We start from the raw sequence: 27366 nt of genomic DNA, 5'->3' as shown, positions 1-27366 counted from the left end.
TATTTATGTGGTAGATTACATTCACAGATTTTCATATGTTGAACCATCCCTGAATCTCTGGGATGATGCTGACTTGATCATGGTGGATGATCATTTTAATATATTCAGTAATTTGAGTTAAATTACACTATTGAGAATTTTTCAATTAATATTCATGAGACAAATTTCCCCCTTATTTTCTCTTTCTTTGTTGAGTTCTTTTCTAGTTTTGTATCAGGGTGACAGTGACCTCATAAAATGAATTTGGCACTGTTCTTTTTGTTTCTTATTTTGTGGAATAATTTAAGAAGTATTGGTATTAGCTCTCCTTTGAAAGACTGGTAGAATTCTGTGCAAAAACCTCTGGCTTTGGGATTTTAATGACTGCTTATATTTCCTTACTGGTTATTGGTCTATTCACATTGTTTATCTGATCTTGATTTAACTTTGGTAAGTGGCATCTATCAAGAAATATGTTCATTTCTTTTAGATTTTTTAATTTGCTGAGTACAGGTTTTTGAAATATGACTAAACAATTCTTTGGATTCCTCTGTTTTTTGTTATTATGCCCCCTTTCCCTCTGATTTTGTTAATTTGTCTATTCTGTTTCTGCCTTTTACTTAATTTACATAAGGGTTTGTCTACCTTGTTGATTTTCTCCAAGAAACAATTCTTTATTTCATTGATTCTTTGTATCCGTCTTTTAATTTCTATATTATTGATTGCAGCAGAGGACAGCAAGGTCCAGGATGAGACTGGACTGTGGTGACTCTTTTATACCAGTAACAAAGACTGTGGGCTTCTTCCTCCCTGGATGAACTCCACCTGGTTACATGTGTAAAAATATTTATTCAAGACTTTGTAATACCCAAATGATGACTGGTCCAGGTTGAGACCCATGCCATGAAAGGAAGCTCATGGCTGACACTACTAATGATATTATGCTATACTTGCAGACAGAATCCTAGCAAAGCCATCATCAGAGAAACTTCATGCAGCAACTGAGGGAAACAGGTGTAGAGATCTTTATTTCTATTTCTATTTCTATTTCCAATTATTTATCTCCAGGGTCTCTCACTGAACCTGAAGCACACTATTTAAGCAAAACTTGTGAGGCTATGAGGTTCTCATTATGTGAATAACATATATATCCATACATCCACGATTTTATTTGAGTGTTGTGGATTTGACCTCTGAAAATCATTCATGCATTGCAATCACTTTATCCAGTGATCCATCTCCCAACTGGTCGCTAGTGTTAATCCATGAAAATTACTTTATGTCTATTAACAGTGTGGATTAAATAAGATAGAGGACACAATACACTGGTCCTGGACCCTACCAACTCTGGACTAAATAAGAGACACAACACTGGAGCTGCCTTTGCAACTGAGAGCCAGAAGTGAGCATGGTGCTGGCAGAACCCCAGCAGGAGCTTTCTTTTCCAATAGAGACTGAGAACAATATTCATATGAGCAAAGAGTGTTATCCAAGTCTCTGTGTGGTACACATTTGTCACAATGGTTTATTATTGAAAATTATATTCTGGTGTATTTATATTCTCAAGTCTGTGAATACAGGCACCTATGCATCATGGCATGCATGTAGAGATCAGATTCCAAACTATTACACTGGTCCTGACTTTACATTTTTTTCTGTTGGGTCTCCTGCTATTCTCTACTATGTGGGTCAGTCTAAGTAACACAGGATTCTGGGAATTCAACACCCATTTGCTCATAAGAACTCTGGGGTGAAAGATGCCTGGTTCTCATTGTCTAGTGATATATGGATGCTGGGTATACGAATTCAGGATTTTATTGTGTAGTGAATGCTTTATCCACTGAACCTCAGGGGCACTCAGAGATGATGCTTTGATATCTGTATGAAAATGATTTGTCTTTATTATTAGGAAGTACCAAAAACATACTAAGATGCCAATTGAGCACTCTAGTTACTCAATAAGTGCTAGGGAGTACGAATACATCATATATCCCATAAATACACAGGATTATGACACGTGTTCCTTGCTGAAATGAAAGTCTGTCCATCAAGCAAAAACAAAAAATTGTTGCCTTTTTCTTGAACCTAAAAATGGCATTGAATTTTGTGTCTGTGTCTAACTGTATTGCCACCCTCTATCAATCAATCCTCATGCAACTTACTTTTTTTTCTAATTGAGTTATCTTACTTTCCCCAGCAAGTTCATGGTTTGTATATGTTCCACAACAACCAATGGTGATAAAACCAAGCTGAAGCTAGAAATCAGCTGATTGTGTAGAAGCAATAAGCCCAGATGACATCAGATCAAAAGCTGAGGTCCAAGTTAATTTTTAGAAAGATTTTTTACACTTCTTGTCTCTCCTTGCTTTAGCAATCTAGAGTGACTTATATTTCATTGGCTTATTAAACTTTTTAGTATAGTTTGCCCAACTGCCCAATAAGCAGTAATGCTTCCCCAAGAAACAGATTTTACCAGAAGCTAATTACAGTGCAGACTGAATGAGGAGGAACAGGGTTTAAGGAAAGGTGTGGGGTAGAGTCTTGAAGATCCAGGAGGCTGGGCAGTGTGGTGTGGATATTTCCTGTTTTTCAGAGCTCCATCCCACAGCACCCTATGCTGCAATTGCTTTGCACTTAATGTTTGAACACTATCCCACACCATGCAGAGGCTGTGTTTTAATCGTATGTTTTGTTTATTCTAGACTGTTGTTTCCATTTTAAATCCTGAGAATTTTAAATCCTGGTTTTCTTAGTATTGCTATACAAGTCACTATGTGCCTTTTGCACATAATTCTGTTTTGAAAGTTATGTGTGCAATTCCTTTTGTTTCTGGATCATAGCACTACTTTTGGTAAGAAATATTTCTCTAATTTGTCGAAATACATAACAGAAAGTTGAAATATCAAATCATTTGTGAACTGGTCACATACTTAAAAACAGTGTAGGATATCTAAGAATTAGATGCACAAGAACTACCTTATATTATCTTTCAGTGAGAAATAATGTAAGAACTAAAATAAATTTAAATATGCCATTGTCATATCTCAAAGTGTATGTTGTTAAAACTTCTGTTACATGTTTACAATCATGTTGGTTAAAATAAATCATTTTAACATAAAAACAGCTTCATATTTCACATCTGGCAAAGCACATAGACAGCATGCCATGACTGACAGATCTGATGCCAGCACATTGCCTCTTCTTTAAGGATCTTGACCATCAATGAAGATTCAAATATTTATCACCTCTCACCCATGGACCTCAAAAAGTTAAGCAAATGCTTTTCAGTGCTCATAAACACAAAAGGGCTAACTGTGGCATAGATGTGCATCACAAAGATATGGAGAGAGTAACATGTTGGATCATCCAGGAACATGGTTCTTGAGCAGGAGACAATGCTGTCAAAGATGGACATCAGCACAAAGAAGATCATGAGCATCAGGATGGTCTGGGTGGCCCTTTGCTCTGGGGCTGATTTTAGAGAAAACCTGGTACCATGAAGATTCTGGACCTGTTTCCTGTGCATGGACAAGAGGGCCACCATGTATGAAGTTGAGAAGACCATGAGACCAATAAGAAAGACTTCCCTGATGACCAGCAGTGTAGAATATATGCTTTGCATGAGGTAACTCAAGGGTAGAATAGAGCATGACTGAGAAACATAAAGAAAGTTATTTGTGGTCAAATTGGGGGTGGCAATGATGGATATCAAGAGGTGACTGCTAATTGACATATAGAGGACACTCAGGAAAATAATGGCACATGAGATGTGATGGAGAGATTTGTGCTTGAGCTTTGCTAAACAGGAGCTTCTGGGACTGAGGATTATGGCCTGGAGGACACTCAACATGCTGGTGGTACAAAGGGAGAGACCCCTCAAAACTCTGTACAGGTACACAAGGAATTTACATATGGTGTCATCCCAGGCCCTCCAAGAATTAAAAATGTCTGTGGCTATGAATGCTGCAACCAGTAGCATCAGTATATGGATTAGGGACAAGAGACCAATGGGTAGGTCAGTGAGTCTGGACCTGTGTCCACGAATGAACTTGATGATGTGGAAGAGAAGAAGGAAGCTGTTGCCTGAGATCCCAATGCCAATTTCAGAGAAAAAGGTGTTCCTTATGTTAGAATGAGTGTGTAGTCTGCTGTTCTCATTCATCACAAGTGAGAAAAATGGCTGAGGAGAAAAGAACAGAATCTCACTCATTTTCCTTGGCAACTCTGCTCCCCTCACCATAATCCACTGAGGACCACAGCTCCACCTCACACCACACAGACCATCTCACCTGTTCATAAGCTGAGCCATGTCTGGATCCTGTGTCCTATGGTGGCTACATCAGTGTGTGATCTACTTCAACATTAAATACTGAGTGCATCATAGATTATGTCTTTTCTTAATTAGCATGTGTGGGTTTTCGTGGAGCAGGAATAGCATCTGACTTGGTTATCATCCACAACACCCTCACTGTGAGCAACATTACAGAGTTTTACTATTTTGGGTGAGCTTGAATGAGGAGGATTGTGTGAAAGAAACCAGTCCTGCCCAATGAAAGAGGTCCTGTGGATTGGGTAGGCACTTACTCTATTTGTGGCTATTTTTTCAATATACTGCAAAACCAAATTTCTTAGTATATTTATATATCCACCATTGGAAATTGTGATCTATGAATCCAGATGTTTCACCTTCCATCCACATTCTGCCATTTTAACCAAGTGTGACCCAGAATACTCTGAGGATGAGCTCCAGTCACCTCCTCCTGAACACATACACAGCGAGGTGCCTTTGTCAGATGGACACTAGGTATACAAGAACATTCTGTTTACACACCAAACATGGCAGTGTTCCAGCACAAGATGGTCTCTATAGATATTTCACTTGCTGGTTTTCTCATGAGTTTCCTGGTGTTTGTGCTCTGGGAGAGATTAAGCAATATATAATGACTGGTCAGCTCCATCACTGCTTGAAACAGAAGATTAAAAAATAAATGAATTCCAAAACAGAAGAACACTGGAGTGGAGTTCTTTCCAGAGAACTTGGGTGGACAATTCAGTCTTTGAGTGATACTCTGAATACTGCACCTTCTATGTTTCTAATTTCAATCTAGAACTGCCTCCAAGAGAAGAGCAAATTGGGCAAATATCTGTGGGAGTTCAATCCATGTCTTCCTTCAGGATGTGATGTCTGGAGGAAATAGAATTAGCATTAAAAGAGTTTGGGTTACAGTTATTACAGAATTAAAGCAAATAGTAAAACTCAGTCTTGAAAGACAGGTTCTGTAGGAGTCTACATTCCCTCTTTCTATAATTGGTGGTTGATATTTCTCCAAATTCCTGACATGCCAACTACAACCTTATATTCATCAATGTGCTGTATATGCTGTAGAAATATTATAGCTTTGTGATTAGACATTGACTTATGAAAACACCATGACCAAACTCATGTTGGGTAGGAAAGTCTTTATTGTATGTTGCTGCTAATAATACATCATCCAGGGTAGTTGGGGGTAGAACTTAAGACAGAGACCTATAGGCAGGAGCTGATGCACAGTCATGGGGGTGTGCTATTTACTGGCTCTTTGCTTTATGACTTTACTTGTCTCTATTCCTAAGTAACGACCAGCCCAGGGCCTACATTCACACTGAGCTGGGACTTCTCTCATGGATCAGGAATCAAGAAAATTTACCACAAATCTACCTACAGGTGAGTCTGGTGGAGGAATTCTCTGAACTGACATTACCTTCCCTCTTTCTAAATGATTTACCTTGTGTCAATGCAAACAAAGAAACAAACAAACTAAGCTAGCTGGCACAGCTGACCCCTTGTCAGGATAACACAAAGAATAAACCGTCACTGATACTATAACCTTGTCTCTTCTTGTTCCCCAGATATCACACTAATCTCAATATTTTAATATAAAAATTCCACATACTTTAAAAGTTCTGTTTTCAATAAATCTTCAAATCCCCCCTCAACATACAAAGCCTCTCTAAAATTTTCAGTTTCTAAAACATCCAGTTTCTCTTATATTTTCAAAGTATTTGTAAAATATATATAGTCTCTGTAAAACTCCAAAGTCTCTGTAAATCTCCAAAATCCCTCTTAAATTTCAAAGTATCTTAATTCTGGCCCTTGTAACATAAATAACAACTTAAATATTGTCTTGTTCTAAGAAGGAAGAACCAATTTCTGTCTTCATTAGGCCTTCTGTTGCTTTGACAAAATACCATGATGAAAAACAAGTTGAGAAGAAAGGATTATTTCATCATATAGTTTGTAGGTCTTCATTCAGAGGAGCTGAGGGAAAAGATCAAGACAGGGCCTGGAGGCAGGAAGTGATGGAGACAGGAAGTGATGGAGAAGCGTGGACTAGTGTTGTGTTCCTCATCGCTCCTTTAGCTTGCACTATCTACTTTCTCATGGTACCTAGGACCACCATCCCATGTGTGGAAATGTCCACAATGAGGTGAGCCCTATCACATCAAATCAATCAGCAATCAAGAAAATATACCAGGTGTTTGCCCAGGTTTGCCAATCTCCTGGTAGCATTTTATCAGTTGAGATTCCCTCTTCTAAAATAACTTTAGCTGTGTCAAGTTAACATGAAACTATGTAGCACAGACACCAAGCATATGGGGTATGTAATTTTGTAAACAAATTCCTGTTATAGAGTAATAATTTATCACTGGAAGTCAAGGGTGTGAGTGAAATCATTTTATACTAATTTAGAACATGAGATGTTTTAATGGATGGTGTTAGAGAAAGGTAAAGGGAATATAATTCACAAGTACAAGGCACTGGTTAAGTCATTAGACCTGAAGGGCAGGTAGTTAGGAAACCATTTAACAGAACAGACATCCTAAAATAAAAATTCTGTAGCATCTTTAGAAAAGGTTAATCCTTTATAAAATTATGGATTATGTATTCTAGTTAGGTTTTATATATATATATATATATATATATATATATATATATATATATATAATGGATGGTGCTTAATTGTTTCCATTTAATTGTGAAGTTCTTTTTACAACTTATGGGTTTGTTTTCCAAATCCCAGTCACAAGAATCAGAACACAGTAGGGTGTAGAACAATATACTTCTGTTTCCCAGTGAACAAGGAAACTGGCAGTTGCTTTATGGGACAAATGCCACAGGAAGCATACACTCTGGATGTCATTTTGTGATCTGTGTGCACTGAGCAGCAGCGGAGTGTTTAAACACACCCATGGAATTTAAAATAGTAGCTGTAGCTGGCATCATGTGCATGTTGGCACTAGCTGACTAAGAAGTATGAGAATTCTAAAATGCTTTCTCTCATGATGTTTCTGGAAATGTACATTTTTATATAACTACACTTAGCTAGTCAGAAAATAAAAGAAAGGAGTAAATAAAAGAGGAAAGGTAATGAGAAGCAGGAACGAAGAAGACAGAAAAGAAAGAAAAAGGAACTTGATCTTCATGAAGATGTTGCCTCATCTGACCACCCAGGCAGTGTGATGTCAGCTCTGCAGAGCAGATGCAGGCTGTACTCGCGTCAGGGTCACTTCAGAAACCTCAGCTCTGCAAACCTGAAGCTCTTAGAAAAGTCATGCAGGCACAGAGACTGTGACTTCTCAGTGATATTCTCAACATCATGGCTTCAGGGATTCTGGCTTTGAAAGCACTGAGAAATCTTGTCTTTCTAGAGGTGGAATTCTACAGGAGCAAAGAGAAAACTTACAGTGATGTGATTGCTTGCGATCATGAACACCTGTTTACCAGGAAAGGCACAGATAATATTTCTCTAATCATTTTGTTACCTCCAAATTTTAGCAACCACATAATTCTATATAATTTTATATCATAAAAATCATGGATAAGCAATGGTGGCAGACACCTTAATTCTAGCACTTCTAAGGCAGAGAGAGGTTTGTCAGTGTTCGAGTTCAAGGCCAAACTGGTCTACAGAGTAAGTTCCAGGACAGCCAGGGGTACACAGAGAAACCTTGTCTTTAAAAAAAATCAAACAAGAAGAAGAATTGGTAAGGCATGTGGATTCTAGACAGTTATATTTTCTACTGAAAACCCTCTGGTGAGTATGAACCCTCCTCAGATACAAGCCACAAGGAAATCTCTAGCCTGTCCCCTCCCAGCTGAGCCTCAGCAGCTCACACCTTCCTGGCTTAGCATGGGTTAGGAAACCAGGAGAGAAGACCCATACTATGTGATCTGCAGAATTAAGAGACTCTCATCTAACAGAATGCGGAGAAGGGAGTAAGCTGTGATAAGCCTGGGATAATCCGTTGTACCATGTACTGTGATTGAATTTTGCACAATGTAACAAAACAGGCTACTTTCAAGAGACAGGAAATTCTGTACGTAGTGTACATAGCATCAGGAAAGGTCACTAATTTCTGAAATAGGTCCTCTTAGAAGAGGCTACACTGGGAGAAAGGAAAGGAAAGGAAGGCATTTGGGCAGATTATGAAGGGAATCATGTATGGAACAAGAAATGACAAAGTGGAACCTGAGCAATCTTCACTTAAAGTCAATTGCAAAAGCTGTGGCTGCTCAGGGCTGAAAAATAGAAACTTCCTGTACAGCCTGAATCAAGGAGGTCCTGAGTTTAGCCTTTGTGTCATTCCACAGTTAACCAAATCGTGGACAACCATGACCCATAGGATCATCAACTCGAGTGGTTTGGTAAGTGACATTGGTCAACAGCTTGAAGGTGAGGTTACTCAGTCAGGATGTCTACCTTTGACACAATCCTAACTTAAACCTCAAAGACACTAGGGAAAAATGGCTGGTACACTGCTGAAGGCAAAACCATCGCCTAGCATATGCAGGTGCTGTTTCCAGTGATTTCAGAAATAAATGAACTTCAGGAATGTGATAGGCAAACCATGAAGAGACCTTGGGCTAAGGGAGGGCAACTGTTTTTGAAAGAGTGGGTAAGAATTGCATTTTAAAATCTTAAAGCCTTTGTAGCTGTGTCTTTTTGCTCAGACTGGCAGTGAGAATGTTACCTGGTGTTTCTAAATAAACCTCCAAAAACAGCAGGAATGGAAACCTTGGATGTGTAGAATGACAGACTCCAGCCATATCAACATGGCTCCTGCACAGTGCTGCAGCATAACCTGCTTCCCTCATCCCCGACTGATGGATGACTCCTGAGAGGCTCGGCCTTGCTGCCAAGCAGCTCTGACCTCTTTACAAGTGCATATGTATTATCAGAAAGTTATAAAGCATATTTATTCAATGACTAGAACACAGAAATGATTAATGAACACAAATATCATGTCCATTAGGACCATACTCACTGTTTATTAACAGTCCATGTCCTGTAACTTCATCACCACAGTGACTCAGGTGATCACTCCTACCAAGCAGAATGAGTCTAAGGGCTGACATAATTTGTGACATTAAACAGGGAATGGAAAGCCTCTTAAGAAAGTTCTAGTCTATAAAGGTTAGCAAGGAGCCCTCTCTTAGTAACTTTATCCTCAAGCTGTTAATGTGAGGTTTGAACATAGAACCCATTTCCCTTTCAAAGTCTTTTAGAACGTCTAAGTATTCACCCTATTGAAGCCAGTATATCATCAATATTCATTTTATGGTATATAATCAAGAGAAGCAAAATTAAATATACTCATTTAAATTTGAAATTAAAACATCAGTAACTTTCAAGATCTATACAAAGGATCACTTCTGAAAACCTCTAATAACCACAGCATACAACTTATGGATAATAAAATAATTTTGTAGTTAGGTCAGAAAAAGAAATTGAAATTAAAATTAACTGGTATCTTATAAAATTTAAGTAATTTTAGGACCTTAAGGAAATGAATACCCCAGGAAGAAAATGCACTTGATGTAGCACACAGTACCCTGTGCTGAGGGCCTTCAGACTCAGCTTCCCCATGGCAGAGGCTGAAACCTCCCTTCCAACTCCAGAGCTCCTCCTCTCACAACCTGCCTGGGTCCCAGCCACCTTCTGATTCTGTACTTAGGGCACTTACTCAGATGGAAGTGGTGGGGCAGGTGGAATCTAAGTCTGAGGAGATCCTGCACAGGCTTAGGTGAAGGGAACCTTTAACGCATCTCTGCAGCCTGTAATTTTAGTGACTGTCAGTGACAAGATCCCACTGGAGAGCAGGGACATATGGGATCCCACTGAAACATGTTACCTGTTGAGCTAACTCTGTTGGATAACATCTGTTCTGGGAGAGCAGAGCTGGGCCCAAACTTTTCTCTGAAGTTTTTGGCATACCTGCCAGTTAGATCAGGACACAATGTAATCACCACAAACTTGCTAATTTTCTCTTCAGGCAAAATGAGTAATAACTAAACTTCTACTGCATAATTCATCTGCTTAACAGTGAGACTCCTGGTGGCTTCCTTGAGCTTCCATGTTTCTGACTAAATCTGCACAGTGAGTGACAGGCTGCTTCTTCCAGGGCCCTTCAACACATGGAGGACCGGTATCCAAGAAATTTTTGGTTCTGTACCCTATGACTTCCAGATTTCCAGCTCTTAGTAAACAGTAAAAATGATGTTAAGAAAACACATAAGTAAAGGAAGACTTGGATGATCATGGCTGTGAAATCATAGGCAGCTTGAACATAATTGTGCCCGAGGCCAACCATGAACCGGATTCTTCTCCTCAGGGAGATTGAATGGCCAGCTTCCTCCTCGTTGATGGAATCAGGAAGTCTATATATTTGTATGGAATGAAATTATATGCAATTTTTGATTAGCCCTATGTGTACTTTACAGAAAGCAATATAAATATCCTGACAAGTAGAGTTATAGACCATATTCCAAAGAGAATCCAATCATCCAAGTTGGCCTACTCCTGTTTTTTGATCTCAGAATTAAAAGATAGCATTGAATAATATCTGCTCTCAGTATGTCAAGAGTTCACACAGGAGCAAAGCATGAAAGATTAGCTATATTCAGAGAGGACTTAAGAGAGACTTAAGAAACTAAATATATGTAAAAAACCAAAGACCATAACACCTACTGTCTTAGATTCTCCACATGGCACCTGGGGGGAGAGGAAGCCTCAGAGGAAAGGCAAGGCACACATTATTAAATACCCAACTCATGCCAATGGGGAAGTCTGAATGCTGCACAGTGGCTTCATGAGCATTTCAATGAGCATACAACAGGCATGGCTCAGCTGGAGAAGAGGAAGCCCATAGCATGAAGGTCACTGGAAAAATGTTCATCCCTTGCCCATCCCTTCCCTGAATGTGCCGGTCTTCCATCCTAATCTCTTCCATAGGCCATTGCCATCCATCACCATGTTTCCTGAAAGAACATGGGAGCAGGTGTGACAAAAGTTCTGGCCTGGAAGTGGAGGTGGCCTTTGTTCCCTGCCCTTTCTTTACAAAGCCACTGTTCTCTGGAGGAATAAACTCCTCTTGAATGAAGAGATGCAAGCATAGATTGCAAATTTAAAATGGACTAGCTCTGTGACTCTGGGCATGTGAAGCAATCTTCCTGAATTTTCATTTCTTTCCATTTTTAAAAACTGATTTCTTAAAATTTTTGAGCATTTTCCTGTTTTATGTATGTTTACAGCATGCTTACTTTGTGCCTGATTGAGATCAGAAGTGGGTACTGGATCCTCCACAGCTGGAATCACAGATGTTTGACAGCCCCTACATAGGTGCTAGGAGCTGAACTGGAATACCTCAAAAAGTGGTCAGTGCTCTTAATTGATAAGATTTATCTCCAGCCACTGACATTCAAAACATTTGTATTGCTAAGTATTCACTGTGTCTAAGTGTTCACTAGGTGATTTTCATACAAATCCTTAGATATATTTGCTGTTTCTATGAAAAGTGGCTTTGGAATTCTGTGGGAATAACATCTAGTCTGTGGGTTGCTTTTGATTGCAGATCCATTTATTAATTCCGTCAGTCCAGGAGCATGAAGAGTCCTTTTAGTCTACAAGGATTTTATTTTGTTTTGGTGTTTAAAAATGTTTATTGTCTAATTCATTCTTTTCCTTGGTTAGATTTAATCCAAAGCAAGTCACTTATTTACCTATTCATTTACTTTAGATTATTGTGAATTGGATTTTTTTCTCAACAGGTTTGGTATCACTACATAGGAAAAGTACACATATTTCATTTTGTATCCTGATTCTTTCTGTGGCCTAAAAGGTTCTTAGGGTCTTTTATGTACACAGTGTAAATCACCTGACCCTTTCATTTCTATTTCACTTATCTTAACCTTATGACTTCTTGCTAAGCCTTGAAGGATTGTAATAAAAGGGTAGGGGGCACCTTGTACCCACTCTTGATTATTCTAGACATGCCTGAGATTCCCCAATGTAGTACAGTGTTGAGCATAGATTTGTCAAATATAGCCATTATTATAGCATAGCATGTCCTTATATTTCTGTCTTTTTAGCACTTTTATCATGAAAAATGGTTAGACTTTCACAAAGGCATTTTCTGCATCTATTGACATCATCCCATTGTTTCTCTCTTAGAGCTCTGTCTTTTTTCTCTCTGTCCACTAAGATATCCTGGGGAGCAGATCCCAGACACGGACATCTTATAGAAATTAGTGTGTATCCACTCTTCTAGAGTACTTTTTAAGGGGCAGAAGTCCACGATAGATATCCTGGGGTTCAGGTCTCAGACATTGACATCTTATAGAAATTAGTATGTAGCCACTAGTCTACAGTTCTTGTAATAGATCAGAATGGATTTTAAGCCTGGCCCTGTTATATATTGATGGATCCATGAACATTGTCAGCATCAAAGAAACCTTGTTCCTTGTTTGTCAAACTAGGATGGAAGTGCTTACTTCCCAGGGTATTGAGGAAGTAACTACTAGCGAGTAGGGATTTTGTACACAGAGTGCTCCCTAAGCTTGTCAGAAGATAGACTGTGTATTCTCATCAGAGGACACCCTACCGGAAGCTTATGTGCTTGGCCCATGGTGGCCACCAAAAACAGATGTCTGCAAGTGTGGATCTTGTCACTGTAGACAAAATGGATGACCATATACCAGCTACTGGGTTAAGGTTGAAGTAGTCATGATGGTTCTGGGCTTTGAGAACTCTGAAGCTAACTTATGGTTTAACCTTCTTCTCCCGCCCTTGCAGTCTTAAGTAAGACTTTGAAATGGAAACAGAGGACTCTGGTCCAGGGTGGCCTGGAGAGCACCAAAGCAGCAGAACACACTGCCCATGTGAGGAAATCTTCTTCCAGGGTCACTAGTGAAATATCACCAGATATTGAATTTCCTCATTGGCCTCTCTCTCTCTCTCTCTCTCTCTCTCTCTCTCTCTCTCTCTCTCTCTCTCTCTCTCTCTCTCTCTCTGTGTGTGTGTGTGTGTGTGTGTGTGTGTGTGAGAGAGAGAGAGAGAGAGAGAGAGAGAGAGAGAGAGAGAGAGAGAGAGAGAGAGAGAGAGAGAGAGAGAGAGAGAGAGAGAACAGGCTGTGGTGACAAAATTCTAAGCCCAGAAAAAGCAGTAGCTTGTCTCTCATTAAATGTGTTCTTAGATCTCTGAGGATGGGATAGAAGCACCAGAGGCTTCCTCGCCCTCTCTTTGGCCCTGTTCAGGCTGCTTTGAATTCCTCAGTAGGCTCATGAGCACAGTGAGAGTCTTTTGTATGGATATCAATGCCCAAGTCGAAGATCACTGGGCTTCTGTGTTTTCCTGTGCATTGTCTCACAAATACTGTCCAGGATGACATGAATAAGGGAAGGGACATGCCAGAGCTTGGCATTGTTGCCTCAGCCCAGCAGCCCTGTGTTGGGCATGGGTATGATAGTCAATACTGTCAAGTTTAAAGAACCCAGAATCCACTAGGTTCCTAAGCGTGTTCTAGGCACATGTGTGACAGTCTCTTGAGTAGTTTACTTTTGGTGGGAAGACTCACCCTAACTGCATAACACCCCTCTAATGGGCTGGGTAAAAAAGGGAAAAACAGCTAAGTACTAGCATTCATCTCTCTGCTACTCAAATTTTAAATTTTACCAGTTGCTTCATGTTCCTGTTCCTGCTGTAATATCATCCCCACCATGATGGGCTGTACTTTCAAATTATGAGGCAAAGAAACAGTTTCCTTCTTGAGTTCCTTCTGATTAAAAACAAAAACAAATCAACAAAAACAGAAACAACAAAACCAAACCAAAAAGAAACAGGAACAAATATTACTCCAAAGAGGAGCCTTATTCAGTTTTTGTCTAAATTTCTTCCCTAGCTCCCAGGATTTCCCCGCAGTGGCTGATAGATGGATGGTGGCCCACATATTGTCAGACAGTCTCTCCTTACCTGGCATTCTCTCTAGAACCAGAATCACCTTACTGTCATAAGGTCATTACTTAAGGACCATTGGTGAGTCAGTGACTATGGGGTTTTCTTTTCTTTTCTTTTCTTTTCTTTTCTTTTCTTTTCTTTTCTTTTCTTTTCTTTTCTTTTCTTTTCTTTTCTGTTACTGGGTTTGGTGACTGCAGATGGAATGGATCCCCAGGTGAGGCAGTCTTTGGATGACCTTTCCTTCAGTCTCTGCTCCACTCTTTGTTGCTATATTTCCTTTAGACAGGAGAAATTATGGGTTAAAATTTTGAGAAGGTTGGGTGGCCCCATCCTTCAACTGAGGGCCATGCCTAACCTCTGGATATGGTCTCTACAGGTTCTCCCTTCCTTTTGTTGGGTATTTCACCTCATGCCATCCCGATGGGTTCTGGGAATCTCTCCCTTCCCTGGAGTCTGGGACTTTGTGGTGGTTACCTCCAGTTCCCCATCCCCCATTGCTAAACACCTCTGTTCAATTTCTTGACACCCTCTACATCTTCCTAGTCTCCTCTAATACCTAATCCTGACCCCCATTTTTCCTACCCCCAACCCCCTGGCCCCCCTCATCCCACCAAGTCCCACCCACCCTCTACCTCCCATGATCATTTTATTCCCCCTCCTAAGTAGGACTGAGGCATCCATACTTTGGTCCTCCTTCTTGACCTTCATATGGTCTGTAAGTTGTATCTTGGGTATTCAGAGCTTTTTTTCCTAAAATCCACTTCATGATGTTCAGGCTTTACTCACCTAATTCAAGCTTCTAAAAATTACTCAGATGAGAGTGTGTGCCTCCCTTGTAGTTCATGTGACCCTGCTGCTGTGTAGCCCAGCAAACCTGAAGGAAACACTAAAACTGTAGGACCCCCTTTCGGGGACATCCCCACTCAAATCTCGGGAAAGGGCCCACCCAAGGAAATGCAAGAGACCTTCTTGATGCAAAAACATGAGGTAGTTTAATGGCAGAGTTCCGGGCCGATACATATCTCACACAGGACACAGAGGAATTGACCATGAGGCTCAGAAGCTAGGGGTTTTTATAGGGAAAGGGTCAGGGGCTAGGAGGAATTGGCACGGTTTCACACGATTGGCTCATTTGAACATCAGCAAAAACGATTACACATTTACAGAATGGTACGTACAAGTCAGGATGTCAGGAGACCTGAGGGGCGGACGTTTATCTAGGTCAGTGGAATTTTTGGTTAACATATAACTTTAAACTATGTCAGGAGGGCAACGGGCAGAAAGAGGTGCCAGATGGCTGATGACTCAGCCAAGATAGCCCGGACAAGTTCCTGCATTCTTTTTTTATCTTTATGGCCAGTCAGCCCCAGGACATGCTCGGGACTGTTCCACTATGTTCTCAGCCTCAGGCTTCTAAGCTTGCAAACAACTTTTTCTTTGGACTATTTGATATAAGTTACATAAATCAGGCCTCAAATTTTATCTTAAATTTCATTTCCCTTCAAAACGATGTCACTGGGTTGCACCAGAGAAGACTACATTGCTGTGTGCCCTAACCTGAGCTATCTAGTGAGGTCTTCTTACCTTTCCAGACCAACAGGAAGGAAGGTTGTCCTACCCATGCCCTGTAGTGAGTTTGATCTTGGTCTCCTCTTAAGTTCTGTCCCTGAGCCCTTGGTTTGCTGACTCCTTCAAGTTCTGCTGAGGCCTGGGGAAATAAGATGAGGTTGAGGGTGGGTGCAGGAGTCACTGAGTTTTTCTAGTCAAAACTTACATGGGTTACATATTGGGGAAATGGGCCAAAATGCTCCTTGGCATCTGCAGTAACTGGTCTGCATTTTGTCTTGTCTTTCCCCTGATGTCAAAGAGGCTCTCCCTGGCATCAATTGTATATGTCTGGTTTCAAGCTAGGAAGGGCTCCCATTTGCATGTAAAACTCAGTTGAGGATCAAGAACCCATGTTAGCTTTGAAAGCATCATGGCACCTTGTGACTCATCAGAATTGTATACAAAACAGTACACTATGGGAATGAAGGAGAGGCATCAAGCGTACTCTGTCAAACATGTCAGCACTGAGACCTAACCAGGATTTCACTGGAAAAGCATCCATTTTCTGAGTGCACCCCTTTCAACTTGTCACTGTGTTCTGGGCATCAACATAATTTCCCCTGGAATCTCCATGAAGACCAATCTTTGATAACAACATCCCCTTATAGAAATTTAGAGTTACATTCAAATCATAATTTTGTCAAAATTCTTGTCCAGTTTCTGATGCAAAGTTTTCATCCTTTCATGATAACCTCAATGTTCTCCTGCAACTGAAATTCTAGTTTCAGCCTCCACATAAATTTCATTCTGTTAAGGTCTACTCTTAAAGAGAACTCACATCTTGAACCCATGCACAGAGCAAAGAGTGAACAGGAGGTGGTAGTAGGATTTTAGGTTAAACCTGCCCTAAGGTGTATTCATGTGCCCATGACTGCCTCACCAAAGGCCTCCAGCTATGCCTCTCTCCCTCTACACTTTCCTATTATTTCCTTTTTTAATTTACTTGGAAATGTTACTCAGAGCTTGAATCCTGAAGCTGAGCATATAGGAATTAAGGCACAAAGAATCAATAATACATGGAATCCTGATACTCCACATGAGAATTGACCCAGCAGATGGCTACCTGATAACAGGGCGAGAGCCTCAGAGTAGAAGGGAAGTCATGGGAGGCCTAGGAGTCTCTCACCCCAGAACAGACATATTGCCAAGTATGAAATGGTTTGGGATTGATTACACCTGAGGTTCAAAATGAGCAAAGTTAGAGTTTTTTATTTGGTGCAAACTTTCTGATCCTTCCCTCAGGTATAGCCAGATAACTCAGAAATAGTTTGTGCCTAGCCCTCCCCAGATGGCTGTAATTCAGATCACTGGGAGTGTAATCAAAGGCAAGGAAGATGCTCCACTGGGATGCCATGTTTCCTTGCTTTCCAATGAGAACTTGTCACTTTCTACAGACACTAAAATTATAATTGGCTGACACTCATTAAAATATCCCTTAATCCAAGCCTGTGTAGGATCTCCTCAGGCACAGAATCCTAGCCTTCCACTACAGTCTGGGTAAGTGCCTTGTACCCAAGTGCCGAATCACAAGGTGGTTTGTTCCCAGGCAGGCTGAGAGAGAAGTTATTCCTGGGCTACAGGGAGGTTTTTGCCATCTGCAGTAGAAAAGCTGAGATCTGGCATCCTCTCAGCACAGGGGACTGTGTTCTACATGGGTAATAAATGTGTTTTCTTCTGAGGATATTCATTTTCTGTAATTCCTAAAATTCATCAATTTTGCAAACTTTTGGAATATTCATAGATATTTGGATTGCATTCATTTTTCTAATAAATTAATTTATGTGTCAGCACTTAAGTCACATAGTGAATTTCCTGGCTTATTTTCCCTACAGATCTTCTCATGTTACCAAAGAAACTTTTAACTCACATCTTAATGTGATGTCTTCAGCTCTGTGCATGTCTAGAATTGTTATTGGACTTGACTCCCTTAGTTTGACTAATTCAGAGATTTGAAGCTGTGGTGGTTTGAATATGTTTGATTCACAGAGTGGAAATATTAGGAGATATGGCCTTGTTGCAGTAGGTATGGCCTTTTTGGAAGAAGGGTGTCACTTTGAGCATGGGCTTTAAGACCCTCATCCTAGTTGTCTGGAAGCCAGTATTTTCCTGTTTGCCTTTGGCACAAAGTGTAGAACTCTAAGCTCTTCCTGTAATTTACCTGCCTGGAAGCTGACATGTTCCCACCTTAATGAACATGTAATGAACCTCTGAATCTGTAAGCTAGTGTCAATTAAATGTGGTCCTTATTAAAGTTGCCCTGGTTATGATGTCTGTTCACATCAGCAAAACCCTAAGTAAAGCAGATGTTGGTACCAGGGACTGGGGTGCTGCTGTGATAGGCCTGTCCATGCTTTTGTTCGGAAGAATATGGACTTTGGGACTTTGGATATGGAGTGCAGTGGGATGCTGTAAGTGGGGATTCATTGGCCATCCTAATAGGAATATGAAAGACTTTGTTGCTGAGGGTGATTTTAACTGTGGAAGCCTGGCTCTAGAGGTTTCAGAGGAGAAGAATATTACTATGTGACCCCAAGCCCTTTGGAGGAGCCCAGAATATCAGGTGTGGATCCCAGACACTGGAACAAGAATTTGTAACATTGAAGTTGCTTTGGAGAATGCATTTTGGAGAAGCTTCCATAGTTCTAGGATATCAGCTGAGGAAAGCTGCTAACAGGGAGTGGAAAGAGCCAAAGTAAAGGAGTTTGTTGCAGTCAACAACGATGAAAAGGAAGTTGGAGATCTGAAAACCACTTTGACATCAGACATAGAGATGAAGAGTTTGGAGTTTGCCCTGCTAGTTTCCTGCCTTGATTTGGAGATTACAGTTGAGTGATTGGATGAACATGAAGAGAATTTGAACTTTGGAATTTTTTTACATGTTTGAGACTGCTATAGATGATTAAGATGTTAGAAATTGGTCTAAATGTATTTATATTATACTATGGCTAGGTATGGCTCCCATACATACATGTGTTTGAGCAAGCCTTTTGGGGCCAGTGGGTGGAATGTCATGATTTGAATATGGTTGGCCCAAAGAGTGGCTCTAGTAGGAAGTATAGCTATATTGGAGTAGGCATTGCTTTTTTGGAGGAAGTGGGTCACTGTGGGGGTAGCCTTTGAGACCCTCTTACTAGCTTCCTGGAAGATAGTTTTCTCCTATTTACTTGGAAACAAATATATAACTTACCTCCTCATGCACCATGCCTGCCTTGACCCTAACATGATCTGTCCTTGATGACAGTAGACTGAACTTGCAAACCTGTAAGCCAGCCCCAATTATATATTGCCCTTCTAAGGGTTACTGTGATAATGGTGTCTGTCCACAGCAATAAAATCCTAACTAAGACAGAAGCTTTCCAAGTAAATGAAGCTGTAGGTTCAAAACTGCACAGTGGACAGGATCAGAGTGTGCTGCATCTCAGTCCCAATTCATCTAGAGCTATCAGAACTCAGAGACTGTCCTTAGTCTGGGATCTGCACCATGGGATGTCTCAGTTAATGGACAGGATTACCAGTTATGAACTATCAAGTCCATGCTGAAGTTGGTTGTGGTTTCCCCAGGTCCTAAGAACAGGAATGTATGACTCCTGAAGCTTGGGGAAAATGATTGCAAAGCACTCAAATAATGGGCAAAACTGGATTTTGTTGCTTTCTCTAGATCTGCTCTCTCTTACTAGCTCCCATGATTCCCAAAAGTATGTTTTCTTATGGTGTTAGGAACAGATAAACAGAAATCTATCTCCCTTTTTGTTCCATTAAAGCTGCTGGGCAAGGAGGTCTGTAATCCCTTGTTCCATCATGGGATCCATCACATCTCAGATTCTGTCAGGAACAGTTTCTCCTGCAGCACAATTAGGTCTCTGTAGCAACAGCAGGCATCTGTGACAAAACTCCTGTCAGTTATGTAACAAGGCTTCTCTGGAATTCATGTCTCTTCACTATAAAAGCACACACTCTTCTCTCAATTTCCTGAAGATGTGTTTTTAAATACTCAAATAGGCTAGCTGCAAGTGTGAGCCCAGAAGACAATGAAGGATTTCAGCTACTTCTTAGCCCAAGTATTCCTCATGGTCTCCCATATCACATCACACACACACACACACACACACACACACACACACACACACACACACACACTCCCTTTTCTTCATTTCCTCTCTGGACACAGTGTTGACATCTGCTTACTGATGGTTTTCCTTGTATGAGGTACCAGTGGCTTCTCCCCCACTGTCTTCCAAGTAGTTGCCCAAGTAGAATTTTTAGATAAAGAATACTGCCTGATGTAACTCCGTTCTAAACAGACCCTACTTTCATGAAGCAGAGCCAGGTCCACATTCCCAATCATTTCGCACAGCAGGGATGAGAGGGATGGTAAAGGTGAGCTGTGTGACAATGACAAATGAAAGCACAGTTTCATGTAAATAGGGACATGGAAGTGTTGCTCAGACCTACCTTCAATCCTGCTCTTTACACCAGCTCTTCAGTCTTTCCACCCATCTCTGCAGTGTTCTCTGAGCCTTGGTTGCAGGAGTTCTTTGGTACATGGATCCACTGTGACTGTGATCTACAACTCTACACATTTATTGGTTGTGGTTTTCTGTAGGACAGTGGACCCTGTCAGGAAACTTGGTAAGCTAGAGCAGGTCCGAGACCCCGGAAATCAAGTACAAACATCTGGGAGAGTTTGTGCCTGCCAGATCCCTGTCAGATTCCTGGCTTGTATCACATCAGTCATGTAGCCAAAAACAGAGTCCATGTTAATGAGGAACTTTGAGACCTTGAGTGTTTAGCCAATAAGCTTCCCTTCTTAGACATTCCTTCTCACGAAAAACATTTATCTCTAAGCCACCCTGAGAAATAGGTTCACATCCATTTTCCATGATGAACAACCAATAAACAGTTTGGAAAAAAGGACTGCCTTTTTCATCTACCACCATGATGGGGAGCATGGAGAAGGACTTAGCCTACACAGCCTTGCAGACTAAGTCTCCCATAGAAGGACTCTTTGTGCTTCCAGGCAACTACTGCTTCCTTCCCAGCTGAGATATGCAGGAACTCCCAGCCCCAGCCTAGGGTGAGACTCTGTCCTCAGCCCAAGGGCTCCCAATGGTCCTGGCCTTCTCACAGGCCAGTGGCCCCCCAACATTTCATTCCCGATCTCTCTGTATGGTTTTCTAATGCCAACTAGATGTCTGGAAGTCAGGGAATATCAGCTTTGACCTGCCCACATCTTAGACTGTATTTGCCTGTCCCCAGAGCTGAGTCTGAGAGCTTTCCTGAAGCCCAGGAAGCCACAGTTCAACATTGGCAGCATTGGAAAAACACATTCAAGCTCCCTGGATTGGCAGGATTGAATGCGGACCCATGGTTTCTATACTATTCTTGTGATGCAAAGAGAAGTTTTCTTATAAATATTTAGAACATTTTAAACAGTCTTGTTTCTTGTTAATATACTACATTACAGTGGAATATCAACTAAAAATCTATGAAATTATTTCATTTCACACACTTTAACTTCATTTGATACTTCTTTACTAGTTATCTGGGAAGTTTTTTTAAAAAAAAAAAAAACATTATATGCTTCATATGTCCTAAATGTTCATTAAAGGAAATGACAATTTCTACATAAAAGACTCACTGCACTCCTCATGTCCTTTGGATTTGCTTCTTTGAAGTATGGAGAAGGACCCTGCACTGAGAAGGAGATGGAAGACTCCTGTGGAGCCTATGCATCTAGACTGGGTGATATTTTTCATTTAATCATGACCTTAGAATGGGATGGCCCTAAGTCTATTATAACTGTGTTTTATTTACCACCCTGATTCTATATGTCAAAAGAGAGAGGCGTAAGAATATATACACACTGATAATTGATTCTCAGGGTCTTTTCTCAGGGATAACATAGCAGAAGATTAATGTCATAGGTTGGATGCACATTCATCTAGAATTCACAGAAAGACCAGGGCTTCTAAACCAGGGCTCTTTAGAAGGGGAACCTGGCTTTACCATTCTACACTTTTGGTCATTTTTTATCTTTTCTGTTTCAGGCACGCAAAAAGCTGATCAGTCATTAGCAGAGATTAATTGTCTCTCCCAGGCTACATGACAAGGCACTGCATGAGAAAATCCTCAGGTAACATGTCTATAGAGTTCATGTTTGGTGTGTATACAGTACACTCTTTCACACCTAGCATCCTCTGACTGACTATTCACACCTAGCATCAGGACTGACTATTCACATGTTCTAGAGCAGGTGACTGGAGCTCTGAGTGCTTAAGGCCACACTCTGAGGAAATGGTAGTGGGTAGAATTTGATTCAGTGTCCAAATTTGTAGTCATTTGTTCTGGAGATTTCTTAAGAATATTTGGCCTGGTCGGGCAGTGTTGGCTCATGTCTTTTTTTTTTTTAATTAATGTTATTAGATAATTTATTTACATTTCAAATGTTAACCCCTTTCCTGGTTTCCACTCTGAAAACCCCCTAGCATCTCCCCCTTCCCCCTTCTCCTGCTCACCATCCCAACCACTCTTGCTTCCTAGCCCTGGCATTCTGCTATACTGGGGCACAGAACCTTCACAGGACCAAGGATTTCTCCTCCCATTGATGACTGACTAGGCCATCATCTGCTACATATACAGCTAGAGCCATGAGCCCCACCACATGTTTTCTTTGGTTGGTGCTTTAGTCCCAGGGAGCTCTGGGGGTCCTGGTTAGCTCATATTTTTGTTCCTTCTTTGGTGCTGCAAACCCCTTCAGCTCCTTGGGTACTTTCTCTAGCTCCTTCATTGGGGACTCTGTGCTCAGTCCAATGGATGGCTGTGAGCATCCACTTCTGTATTTGCCAGGCACCGGCAGAGCCTCTCAGGAGATAGCTATATCAGGTTGGTGTCATCAAGCTCTTGTTGGTATCCACAATAGTGTCTGGGTTTGGTGGTTGTGTATGGGATGGATCCCCATGAAGGGCAGTCTCTGGATTGTCATTCCTTCAGTCTCTGCTTCATACTTTGTCTTGGTAACTCCTTCCATGAGTATTTGTTTTCCCTGCTAAGAAGCATCAAAGTATCCACACTTTGGTCTTCCTTCTTCTTGAGTTTCATGTGTTTTGCAAATTATATCTTGGATATTCTGAGCTTCTGGGTAATATCCACATATCAGTGAGGCACATTTATTTAATTCAACCACTTTGAAGGTAGAAGCTGGAAGATGTCTAAGTTAGAGGCCAGTTTGTTCTATAGAGTGAGTTCTAGGACATCCAGGGCTACACAGAGAAATGCTGTTTGAGAAACAGAGAGCAAGGGGAGTGAAGAGGTTAGAGGAAAGAGGAAAAATTTGGTATGCGGTGGGGAGGCAAATACACACACACACTCACAGATAGAGAGGGGGAGGGAGGGAGGGAAGGAGGGAGGGAATATTTGTCCTGGTGGTAAATGAACAGAATAAAGCAGACACTGAAATAAAATGGCCCTGTGCTAGAACTCAGAGTCACATAGTCCTCCAGGAGGGAACATTTCTACTTTTGTGCAATCTTCTCCATTCCAATTCATCACATATGTAAAGCTATTGTATGTCTGACAATCAAGTGAGATGCAGCTCTTGCCCCAGTATAAACCAAACCCATGGACAAGGAGATGGAATTCTTAGAACTCATGGACATGTTTAATGTACACGAAAGTTTATATTCAGAAGTAGTCCCACAAAGGTACACACAATTCAGGTTTGACTGGAAAACATTAGGGCAGTGGGAACAGTGGGGATGGCTTTGAGGTGGTGTGAGCAGGAGCTAAGTTGGTGATGTGGTATAAGGATGAGGCAGCATCTTGTTGCTAGCTCAGTGTTGTTTGGCATTTCTGAATAAGGCCATATTTTATAATGAAAATTTTTCTTTTCTCCAAAGGACTTTGCTATTTTCTTCCTACCCTCATACAATGAATAAAGCCGACTTACTTCACATTGACACAAACATAAAAATCACCTTTCTTGCTGAAGTGAGTGTTGGAATCTCAGCTAACAGTATCGTCTTTTTTGCCCACATCTGCAAGCGCCTTGGTGAGAACAGACCTAAGCCCATTGATCTCTACATTGCTTTCTTGTCCCTAACCCAACTAATGCTGCTTATAACTATGGGACTCATAGCTGTGGACATGTTTATGTCTCAGGGGAGATGGGATTCTACCACATGCAAACCCCTTATCTATTTGCACAGGCTTCTGAGGGGCCTTACCATTTGTGCTACTTGTCTGCTGAATGTCCTTTGGACCATCACACTTAGTTCTAGAAACTCCTGTTTAACAAAGTTTAAACATAAATATCCCCATCACATTTCAGGTGTCTTTATTTTCCTCTGTGTTCTCTATATGTCTTTTAGCAGTCACTTCTTAGTATCATTGACTGCGACCCCTAATTTGACCTCAAAGGATTTTATGTATGTTACTCAGTCCTGCTCACTTCTACCCATGAGTTACTCCAGAAAAAGCATGTTTTCAACACCAGTAGCCATCAGGGAAACCTTTCTTATCAGTCTCATGGCCCTGTCCAGCGGGTACATGGTGACTCTCCTATGGAAGCACAAGAAGCAGGTCCGGCACCTTCACAGCACCAGCCTTTCTTCAAAAGCCTCCCCAGAGCAAAGGGCCACCAGGACCATCCTGCTTCTCATGAGCTTCTTTGTGGTTTTCTACATTTTGAGCATTGTTATCTTCCACTCAAGGATGAAGTTTAAGGATGGCCCAATATTCTACTTTGTCCAAATTATTGTTTCCCATAGCTATGCCACAGTCAGCCCTTTTGTGTTCATTTGCACTGAAAAACATATAATTAAGTTTTTGAGGTCAGTGTTTGACAGAATAAAAAATATTTGATTATTCAGTGATGGGTATGGACTGTGAACATAATCCAATATGTTGTCATCAGAGCTATGGATTACGGCATAGTGGGAACATTCTGTGGCTTAAATTGATAATTTTAAATTATTTTTTCCTGTTAAATCTGTTTGTACTCTCTGTGAATGATAATTATATAAAAGATGATTAAACTGAATACACCCTCAGATATCACATGAGCTTTCTATCTCTCAGTGAATTTTCAAAGGAGATGCGTGAGACAGTTCTCATTTGTCCTGGGTTTCACATTGTTTTTAAGTTCTGAACAAGGATATATATTTAAGATTTAATAGTGTTTGTTTATATTAGTGTGTGTGTGTGTGTGTGTGTGTGTGTGTGTGTGTGTGTGTGTGTGTGTTTGTACTTGAGTGCAGGTGCTCATGGAGGATAGAGGTTAGTACTCTGTAACTCCATCAATAGTAACTACAGCCCACCCAGTGTGTGTGTTGTAGACTTTCAGTTTTCCAAGGTGCAGGATGCTTAACCACTTAGACATCTCTCTGGAACATTTCATAACTTTATGTGAAAGCCATGATGTTTCCAATAATTAATTTGCTTCAGCTTTTCATATTTGGCAAAATATGTAAGGAAACATTATTTTGAGAGCCATTGATCACAGGATATAGAAAATATACATACACATAGAGCCAGAACTATATCTGGCGAACCATACTGACATTTGCACAATGATGCTGAGATAGACAATTTTAAATTCGTGAGAGGAAGGTGTTTGGTCAATGTTTGGTGATGTCAGACTGTAGGATCAGATCACAGTCTCCCCATGCTGAGGAATGTTAGACTTAGCCCTCCAGGAACATTTGAACATGTGCCCTGCCAGAGAGACAAAATCACAGTGAATTACAAAGGACAGATCTTAGAGGAGTCAAATTGATAGAGATGAGTACTTTACGTGGGGTCAAAACATCCAAGTTTGAATAGTAAATTGGTAATAGATAATTACTTAGCCAAAGTATTAATAAATGTCAATAAATGTCATGAAGACCTTTGGCTTGTAGCATGTCTGCATACTTGAGATTAAACCAAAACTCCCCAGAGCACACTTCATGCAGGGGAACCCAAACTCAGCCACACACTTCACACAGCTGAATACTCTCAGAGAGAAACATAGTTCACAATGCTGAACATACCCAGAGGCACACTTCTCACAGCAAAACTGTTATCTGTCACTCAGAGTGAGGAAATGTCACCTGCATGCACCCCATCACACCTAGAACCTAGTGGTCTCAGTGCTGACCCTTACATATAATCTAAAGAAATAACTGGAAACTGATGAGAGGAAAGGGATAGATGGGTGAATACCTTTTTTGTTTGTCTTCTCTTTGAACGAAGCCTAAAACAGGCTGCATGTCAATAAATGGAATGGTATTTAAGGAGGTGACCCGAGAGAACACTTAAAATATCAAGACTGGAGGATGAAGAAGAAATGACACAGCTGCAGGTTGTATAAAGCACATGAGCAGGATCGGGCCTGATGGCTCAGGTCAGTAACCCTGATGTTGAAAGAGCAGGATAGTGAGTTCAAGGTCAGCACGAACTACAGAACTGAGTCTACATTTCTACACAACAGCCACAAACAAAATATAAAAATAAAAATAAGAATAAGAATGTTTTTAAAAATCCCTAAATAGGCTGTGTGTTGATGGCACATGTATTTAATCCTAGCACTCAAGAGGTATAGGCAGGGGAAATCTCCAGCAAGGATGCCATGTGTTTGGGCCCTCCTGTAGACTGTTATCAAATTCAGAGTTGAAATTTATAGTCTGCACAGATGGGTTAAAGGCACCAGTAACACGAGAGTTTCCAGATCTCCAAACACAAAGCATACTGCTCTGCCACGTCCATCTGGGTAAGTGCCCTGCAACCAAGTGCAGAATCAGAAGGTGTTTCCATCTTCTGAGATCTTCTTTGATTTCTTTCTTCAGAGACTTGAAGTTCTTATCATAGAGCTCTTTCACTTCCTTAGTTAGAGTCACACCAAGGTATTTTATATTATTTGTGACTATTGTGAAGGGTGTTGTTTCACTAATTTCTTTCTCTTCCTGTTTATCCTTTGTGTAGAGGCCATTGATTTGTTTGAGTTAATTTNATANCCAGCTACTGCACTGAAGCTGTTTATCAGGTTTAGNAGNTCTCTGGTGGAATTTTTAGGGTNACTTATNTATACTATCATANCATCTGCAAATANTGATATTTTGACTTCTTCCTTTCCAATTTGGATCCCCTGATCTCCTTTTGTTGTCTAATTGCTCTGAGTAGGACTTCAAGTACTATATTGAATAGGTAGGGAGAAAGTGGGCAGCCTTGTCTAGTCCCTGATTTTAGTGAGATTGCTTCCAGCTTCCCTCCATTTTCTTTGATGTTGATTACTGGTTTTCTGTAAATTGCTTTTATTATGTTTAGGTATGGGCCTTGAATTCCCGATCTTTCCAAGACTTTTATCATGAAGGGGTGTTGTATTTTGTCAAATGCTTTCTCAGCATCTAGCGAGATGTTCATGTGGTTTTTGTCTTTGAGTTTGTTTATGTAGTGGATTACACTGATGGATTTCCATATATTAAACCATCCCTGCGTCCCTGGAATGAAGCCTACTTGGTCATGATGGATG

The 27366-nt window shown here is 40.7% G+C and overlaps 2 protein-coding genes across 2 annotated transcripts; one reads left to right on the top strand and one right to left on the bottom strand.

Annotated features, from left to right (window-relative positions):
* Nucleotides 1–3215: 3215 nt before the first annotated feature.
* LOC110317093 (vomeronasal type-1 receptor 48) lies at nt 3216–4219 on the bottom strand. Its single transcript, XM_021191474.1, has one exon. It carries the CDS (start codon nt 4217–4219, stop codon nt 3221–3223), a length of 999 nt encoding a protein of 332 aa, XP_021047133.1. The 3' UTR covers nt 3216–3220.
* Nucleotides 4220–23786: 19567 nt separating this feature from the next.
* Nucleotides 23787–24719, top strand: LOC110317118 (vomeronasal type-1 receptor 44-like). Its single transcript, XM_021191500.1, has one exon. It carries the CDS (start codon nt 23787–23789, stop codon nt 24717–24719), a length of 933 nt encoding a protein of 310 aa, XP_021047159.1.
* Nucleotides 24720–27366: the final 2647 nt, after the last annotated feature.

Source organism: Mus pahari, chromosome 2, assembly GCF_900095145.1.
Source record: "Mus pahari chromosome 2, PAHARI_EIJ_v1.1, whole genome shotgun sequence".
Taxonomy (NCBI): Eukaryota; Metazoa; Chordata; class Mammalia; order Rodentia; family Muridae; genus Mus; species Mus pahari.
Note: the sequence above shows the minus strand (reverse complement) of the source record. Positions and strands in the feature narration are given on the sequence as shown.